Source organism: Aplysia californica, unplaced genomic scaffold (genome assembly GCF_000002075.1).
Source record: "Aplysia californica isolate F4 #8 unplaced genomic scaffold, AplCal3.0 scaffold00066, whole genome shotgun sequence".
In the NCBI taxonomy this organism is placed as follows: Eukaryota; Metazoa; Mollusca; class Gastropoda; order Aplysiida; family Aplysiidae; genus Aplysia; species Aplysia californica.
Window position 1 is genome coordinate 123,168 of NW_004797336.1, and position 8,942 is coordinate 132,109.

The following is an 8,942-nucleotide window of genomic DNA, read 5'->3' on the forward strand; positions in this document are numbered from 1 at the left end:
TTAACATCATTTTTTAACTTTGTTTTGGTCAATTTGATCGTCCACACCGATAGACAGTATTCAGAAAGAGACAGAGAGAGAGAGAGAAGAGGGGAGGAGTTGATCTTGCGAGAACTTCCGGCGGGTGAGAATAGCCACTTTCTTTCAGTTGGTAGGAAATTTTGAATTTTGCCCGGGTGGCGGCTGAAGCCTACTCTTATAATCGATTTTAGACCATCAAAGGATCTTTAACGCGCGCAACTTGCACAGGTGCCCTCAGAGATTTTTTGCCCTTTTGTCCGAGAAGGCTAGGTGTATATCTTTCCTACCAGAAGATCAGGGGTGTGGCAGAAAGACAGCAGTAAGAGGGAGCCAAGAGGAAGCAGTGTAGAAAGGCTGCAGAAAGAGTCAGGAGCCCAGTGGAGTGGGCAAAGGAGGTGAGGAAGTAGGGGCAGAAAGGGGAGATGAAAGTAGATGACAGAACATTGCTAGACAGCAGAAAATGAGGTGAAAAGAGACAATTTTAAAGAAGAAAATTTTTCTGTCGCTACCCAGATTCGAACCCGGGACCTTTGAATGACAGACCAACACCTAACCTCTAGGTCACGAGAGCCCCCAAAGTTTAATTTTATTTGGAATTTTCTTCTGGGCTCCTGACTCTTTCTCAGTTTCTGCAGCCTTTCTACTATTCCTTGGGGGGGGGGGGGTTTCTGCTGTCTTTCAGAGGTGCTTCCACTCTTCCGTATTTTTACAGAAATCCGTACTTTCTGCCAGTTCTGTACTTGTTCAGGTCCTCCGTAAAAATCTGCGACAGCATAGGACTACCGAAATTCCGTAGCAAAAGATCCGTACTCACCTTCGCATTGTCTTGTATAATAAGTTACGAATATTTATGGTAATTCTCTCGGCAATAAGTTTATGTTATAGAAACCTGCCAGATTGCGCATTTCCTGCCATCGGCCATTATTCCGTTAGTCTATCCCCATTCATTCATTGCGGGTTGGTCGGCAGTACATTTGTACCTGCAGATTGATTAAAATCTGGCCAATTTCCTCCTTTCTATCATTCCCTCCTCAGTCTGTCTGTCTATCTTCGGATTGCTGCCGCTGCTAGAAAATCTGCGCGTTGATCAAATAAATTTACTTGTGATCTTAGACTGAAAATCAAACAAGACAAAATGTTGGTGTTGTCTGATCGGCAAGCAGTGGTCAAGACTTCACACCTCTCAACCGCTATCCTGTCTGAATATGACATGGGTCACTCTTACTCTTAATCCAATTACCACCGTGCTCACCTTTCAAGACCACTGTTTTACCTATTAAAAACAGAAACGCTAGAGCATCTCCTTAGCTTCCACCCTTAGTTCCACCCATCGGTGGAGCAAGCACAGTTAACCAATGACGCCCCTCACATCTCTGGTTTCTGGCTACCCTTACTCCCCTTCCTCGCCTAGTGGCATGGCCATGGCATTAAGTTTAGAGCCGGTGGAACCCAAACTTGCGAGTTTTGTTTCAAATCAGGGCTGAACTGGCAAAGCATTCTCCATCTTAGACAGGTGAAACCCTCGGAAGGGAGCGGATTTTTCTTTCCGTTTCCACGTTGGACAGGTTTCCGTTTTATACAAGTAATTAAAGAGGAATATATCAAGGGGGAGCTGGGAGATTCCGGAAAGACAGGTTTCCGTTATATACAGGTTCCCGTTAAGGCAGGTTTGACTGTATAATATATAGGACGCTTGAATTATGTGTTCAGGAGGGCAGGCAAAAATTGCTTCGGTGGGGCTTAAAAATCAGAGAGCACCAAGGCAAAACTTAGTGATCATTTTGTTGATTAAAGTTGGTAATACTGGATCGTGCATCACAACTTTTATGTAAATAACAATACAATTTATTCTTGCTCTCCACAAAAGTATAGAGGGTTGGAAAATTTTGTAAAATTATGAATGAGAATGAAAAGAGTATTTAGAACATATTTTACTTATACTAGAGTGAGTCATTGGAAAATTTTGTAAAATTATATTATGAATGAAATGAGCATTTAAACATATTATGCTTATAAAACTAAAATGAGTCATATTGAAACATAAACCTATGTGTACATGTATCATAAATTCACAAATATCTCTTGCAGGCACACACACGCTATGCTTGAATCCCTCTATCCTCCCCCAAACACACACTCACACATTAAGAAAAATGGGCTACAACCAAAATAATTATATTTATACGTGTATTTTCTACATGCATATATATATAACCATAAAAATTTAGTGTAGAATGCATCTAACTTTTTGCATCTGATCTTTTGCTGCTTTCACTACTCCTTCAACTTTCATTTTCGTTTTGGCATGGTCTTGGTCAAATGAAATTAATAAAACTACAGTAACTTCGTGAACAAAACGCTCAAGAAAAACTTCGAGACTCAAGGGTTACAGTTCTCGGCCGTTTCCAAGAAATCATCCATTCAGCGGTCTTCATTCATAGGTCATATTATGATCGGTCAAAATTTGCATATATCTCCTCTCTTTTGGACCCTCTAAATAAGCTCAAATACATGTATTTGTACACAAACATTTGTAATTTTTAGCCCCTCCCCCCAACTATTGTAGAACCATATTATTCAAATCAAATTAGCCTAATAAATATTACAAGCGCATTGGGGGCTCTCGTGGCCTAGAGTTTAAGGTGTTCACTTTTCATTCAAAGGGTTCGAATCCGGGTAGCGATCGAAAAAAATTTCTTCTCTAAAAATGTTCTCCTTTCACCTTCTTTCCTGCTCTCCAGCAATGTTCTGTTGTCTGCATTCTTCTCTACTTTCTGCCCCTTCCCCCTCACCTCCTTTGCCCCCTCCTCTGGGCCCCTGACTCTTTCTGCTGTCTTTCTACTGCTTCTCCTTGGCTCCTTCTTACTGCTGTCTTTCTGCCACACCCCTGATCTTCTGGTAGGAAAGATCTACACCTAGCCTTCTCGGACAAGGGCGAAAAATCTCGGAGGTCGCGTGTCCAAGTTGCGCCCGTTAAAGATGCCTTGGTGGTCCAAAATCGATAAGAGTAGGCTTCGGCTGTCACCAGGGCAAAATTCAAAATTTCCTACCAACTGAAAATGTATGTGTGTCCCGCGCGCTCATATGACCTTATCCTGTTGCGAGCGCTGTAAAATACTTTTAAAAAAACAAGTACTATTTTGCACCCTTCATTTCGTATGTGTGTGTCGGGGGAGGGGGGGGGGGATACGTGTACAGAAGCCAGTATGTCGCGAACTCAGTGCTTTCTTGTTCTATCACCATTTTTTTTTAAACATTGAAAACGTGACTTCTTCTTAAGCTCACTTTTTGCTATGAACTGTTTTCACTGTTATTGAAAATAGAGATAGGCCTAGAAAGGTTTCACTCACTATCGGCCTAGCCATGTATGGACGATCGGTCCAAGGTTGGAGCTGGCGGGGAGGGCACGAGATGAGGCGTGAGACCGAACTGACTCCTCTCTTCCGCCCGCCCACCCTCATAGACCACATTATTATGTAGGCCTACTGTACTGACTGAATCAATTGGTTCAATCGTTTCCACCGTTTATTACATTTTGATTATTATTTTTTTAAAACAAAATAAGGGCGCTGCAAAAATTGCTGCAGCTGACACTTTGATTTTAAGGGCATTACGGCAAATTGCAAAGGCACCAAGGCAAATTGCGGCGGCGCCGCGGTCTATTTCAAGCCCTGTATATATATATATATATATATATATATATATATATATATATATATATATATATCATATATATATATATATATATATATATATGTATATATATATATATATGTATATATGTATATATATATATGTATGTATATATGTATGTATTCTTTCCCTTTTATATCTTTTTTCATTACCTTTGTTGGCTGTTTAATCCACGCAATTGCTCTCTTACTTCGTTTTATTGTAATTTGTGCTACCAGTTCCATAGGTAGTTCTTGTGTCTTTTAATTTTTCTTTAAAGCTTCTATTCTATCATTTTGAAATGTTTCTGAACTAGCTACGCCAACAGAAATCTCATGAATGGGTGATGTCATGTCATAATTCATTCATCTCATTCAAGTCATCATACAGTAAAAAGTCAGTATAATGTACACCCTTCTGACCCAAGACATTTAACGCAAAGGTTTGTTTCTAAAAGAGTAAAAGTACTATGAAACTTGGGGCTTCAGAAAGTGAATGGTGCAGCCGATATTATGTTTTAAACTGTGTACATGTCATATCAAGATTTTTAATCCTCGCTCTTTTCTGTACTCCGAATTTTATTAACAAAAAAGCTGATTTTTAAAAATATTTTTTAAAAGACTATAAGTAAAATCTTGCAGGCTGTAGTGACATTAATTATGCAGTTCTGTGCTTGTGATTACTTTTGGGTTTTTAGTGTCCTCTGAAATTGTGTTGAATCCGTAATTTGGTAACATTTTTGTTTCAAAGATATAATCATAAATTATCTGTGTATGTTTTCTGGTTGCTCTATATGTTTGTCTACTGATTTGAGCCTCAGTTTTTCTCACACAAAAGAAAAGAATGTGAATCTTACTGCTCTTCTTCAAACAACCATAATCTTATCAGCAGTCAAGCTAGACACAGGCTTTTTTCCATCTTTTTTATGGATCCTGCTGTAACTTCCCAGTCGGTGCGATGATTAGATGTACAAAACAAAGTTAAAATCTAGAAGAAGTCACAGTTTTGGTAAATGTTACTCTGACAGTACATAATTTCATGTAATTCTCAGTTCAGTGTTAACAAAGACTGATCTTGTGTAAAATTTATTATCTAAAAGTGCAATTTTTACTAAAGAAGAAAGATACACAATTTTTATTTTAAAGATTGCATTAGATTACTGTCAGATAGTGAGTTAATATCTAGTACAGTATGTTGTTCACTGATTTTAATTATTTTAGCAAGAGATAGGGTAGCAGTAGCAGTAGCAGTTTAAGGTTACATGTTGCAAAAATGCTAAGTAATTTTTTTTTTCGCTCAAAAGTAAAATGTTACAGTATAAATTAAAAGTACATTAAAGGGATTGCATAGACATTGTTTAATGATGCATGAAGTATGTTACTTGTTTCTATTCCCTTGATCTTGATTTTTAAGCTCTTGATTTTTTTCCTGTTTTTAAAGTATGGTGATGATTTGAATGGAAACCGCTGCTTACACTTCCCACCTCTATCCCTCTTCTTTTATTATTAGTAATTGAGCTTCTTATCTTTTGCTTTTCCTTTATTAATGCCATAATTACTTCCGTTGATTCTTTTACGTGCTGATGACATGGTGCTGTTGTTATGGGCTTTATCTGCCATTCATAAGTTGAAGGTTTGAATTATTTTTCCTCCTCCTCAAGGGGTATTTCTTCTCAGCTTCCTATTTTTGGGTGGGTGACTCTTTTTCTGCCTTCAAATTGAGTTCCAGTGTGCTTAAAGTGGTAAACAATTACTAATAAATTATGTAACTGCTTCTCTCTAAGTCTAATACATTTTGCTTTGTTAGGAGACTCTGTGAAACTAGGATGTTGACGTTTTGCTGGTACTGATGATGTCTCTTTTTTGGGGGATCTATGGTTTTGTGGGCTGAAGGGGAAGCTAAATTTGGATATGCGATCGTGCTTTGGAGACATATATCAGAATAGATTTTACAGTTTTATACAGTTCCTAATCTAACAGTGCAGACTATCTTAGGCAGAAATTTCTTTCTTAATGTCTACTCCCTCTAAAAAAAAAAAGTCCAGAGCCTTAGCCCAGAAGAGCTACACCTATATTTTATTCTTCCCCTTCTTCTTTGGGTGTGTGCATATTTTAATCTGAAATGACTAGGGAAAGCACTGACAATCATGTCTCAGGCAGTTGGTATTGCAGCATGTGAAAAGATCATACAATTTCATTAATTTAGTGACAAGTGTAGAGACTTAAGGGGGCTGTTAGTTCTTGCGATTTCTGGATACTTATTCCTGTAGTGTGTATTCCTCAAAGGTCACAGCAAACAAGGTACCTACAGATTTCCTTCAATGTTAGCCTAAAGTGGATTTTTAAAAAGGGGGATTTACAGCTCACACTCTCACCTAAAAGGTTGACCTATTTTCCTCAACACCACGCTTTAAACTAGGCCTAAGCCTAAGAAAAACGGTCCAAAAGACGGGTTAAACACTTTTTAAGACATACATGGAAATGTCTAGACAATTGTAGGGTGGGATGAAATATATATACACAAGCCTAACTTGCACCAAAATATAGGGGACAGAGTGATGTTATTTTATTGAAATGAGCAGTTTGAAAGTGAGGTATCGAAAATCATTTTGTGTGTATGGACCCAAAGAGCAGTTTTTAGTATAGGAGCCAAATAGAGAAACTTTTTTTTTACTGGATTAAGATTTTTGGAAAAAATATTTTTGTTCAGTTGCTGCAAAGTTCGTGGGCATATAGACAAATTGATAAATGATCTAGAATTCTTTTAACCAGCGAATACGAAAACGAAGAAACTATAGCTGAAATGTATAAAGCAAAACGGTATATTTTTATATCCCTGTATATACGTAAAAGAAATATTTAATTCTTTGATATTTCTGTTTGCTTCCACAGTGCATATATGGTCTTCATGTCCGTTTCTCGACAATAGTCAGAGAGATGGACTCGAACCGTGTGGGGGGCGCCCACGGCTCGCTTGCTCAGCTGAACCAGATCAGTAGTGGCAGTGGTCGTGGCGGCAACACCACACCCGGATACAGCCTCACTTCCCTCTCTGCACCGGCTCACTCTAGCCTGATGGGTGATCCACGGACTCAGCAAGGGCCCAGCTCTTCGGACGGTCAAAGAAGTGGTGGTAGCAGTGGCCACCTGATGTCCAGTGACTCCTCAGTCCAGGCTGGTTGCTACAGCTCTGTGTCTAGTACTGCTCCTGAAGGCTCCTCAGGTTTGAGCCGAATGCCATTGTCTCTCAGTGGCAACTCCGGTGGTGGTCCAAACCTAACGGGCTGTGTGTCCTCTATACTTTCCTCCTCTGTGAACCTCGCCATGCCATCTCAGAGCCAGGGGGAGGAAGACGAGTCCTCTAACTCAAACAGCTTTGGGATGTACACCACAACTCCTTCCCCTAGTACCACTACTCCACGGCATTTACCTCAGTCCTCTTCTAGAGCAATTGCGAGTTCAGGAGAGGGACCATCTACCACCACTCAGGGAATGACCAGTAAAGATAATAATAACCTAGGTGAGTTTTCCCTTGTTGTTATCGATCCAGATGAGTTTTCTCTTAAATATGTATGTTTCTATGTTGCCAAATTAGTAGCATGTGCGTTACTGATATCAGTGATATCCTGTTGTCTTACTGTAGGTAAACCGCGGTTGTCACTCTGTGCTACTTTTCTCTGAAGTGGTAGCTAATTCCCATCTACATTTTTTTTTGAAACTCTTGAAAGTCTAGGATAATTATGTGTCTCATTTTTTGTCTCTTAAATTACACTCAATGTCCTGGTTTATAGACTGCAATTTTCAGAAAATTAAAAAGATCTAGAAAACTTCTTTTTACAGTAGATTAGAGGAACGAAATTGCCGTCAAATAAGAAAGTGAATTATTCTGTAATAAGAGTCTGCAATGTTGAAAACATGGAAAAAAATTCAGTTACAATTTTTTTTAAAGAAAATAAAAGGGATAAATTCTTGATGAGAAGCCAACTAACAAAAAATTATTTTTAAAAAATATAAATAAATAAACGTATGTACACCTTTTGTTTTATTGGAGAGGGGGGAGGGGGGGGTGTTTCCTGTAGGAGTGCAGAATGATGTCTTGGGTGATGATCCTGTACTTTTAGGATCTTTTTTAGTCCTGTCATATTAGTGTTTGTTTTACTGCGTTTCCTCTATTTTTTAAATTGGGAATTTGGTCTTGTTCGATAAGTCATTCTCAAGAGTGCTCATGATAAACCAGATTCTTTACTCACTTTGTTTTAATAGTCTGTCTGACTCATCACACTCAGTTTTTCTTCTCTGGTAAATGACCGCCAGATTGTATTGTTGATGTGTAACTGATAAAAACTGAAATACGTTGCTTTATGTTCCTTTTTCCCTGCAAAATTTCAGCATTATATATGGCATCTTTCTCTCTTAAACTCAAAACTCAAAACTTTTGATATGAACAAAAGAAATACTTGTATTTTCCTGATGTTGTTCCTGTTCCAGAATGTACTGGGGCGGGGGCTGTAAACCTTTTACTATTTCTAATTTCTTTGATAACTGTCCCAGGTAACATGATGGACTGTTTTGTCAGAAAATCAGTCTTCCCGTCGAGTTTTGTATACCCTTTGTTCCCCCCCCCCTCAAAAACAACAAAAAGGCAAAACAATCGTTTCAAAAAGAAGAAAAAAGGTAGGAATTGCCACAAAATGAAATATATTGATTTTCGAATTTTTTATCTTGGGATAGTAATTTGTCGATGGAAGAAATCTTGTGTTTGTGATTTTAGAGTTCCTGTGGATCACCTCCGACTCGGTGCATCTATTCATCGACACAGTTTATCATTCTGTTACTCTTTTCCGTGTTTGTTTGTCATCAGTCCACCCCGGAGCTTTTCTACTCTACTCATCTGGTGCCGTGCCGACTGGCGTTGGCGATCGTGGACATCCACTTCTATGTCTTGCGTTGCAGCGATGATGTCTGTCGATCTTGCTGTTAATGTTCCCAGCCATGTTGTCAATCTGTCCAGTATCTTTTCCCCGTATATCTGCCTCTACCTCTCTTTCCATCAAACTTGCCTTTTGCTACTATATTCTCCTCTATGCTTCTTTCCGCATTGTGTGTCCTATAAACTTGGCCAGTCGCTTTTTTTAAGCTGCCATCTGCAATTTGCTTCAACCAAGAAGGGATATTTTTTTGAAAGTTCGTGTGTGTATGTATGTATGTGTGTGTGTGTGTGTGTGTGTGTGTGTGTGTGTGTGTGTGTGT

The 8,942-nt window shown here is 38.8% G+C and overlaps 1 protein-coding gene across 1 annotated transcript in view; it reads left to right on the forward strand.

Moving 5' to 3' along the window:
• The window catches only part of LOC101857395 (ecdysone-induced protein 78C), a gene marked incomplete in the record, with an annotated part of 70,423 nt that overhangs the window by 1,879 nt on the left and 59,602 nt on the right, over positions 1-8,942 (forward strand). Inside the window, 1 exon segment of the mRNA XM_013079847.2 lies at positions 6,585-7,212. Coding sequence (XP_012935301.1) covers positions 6,630-7,212 — 583 coding nt within the window.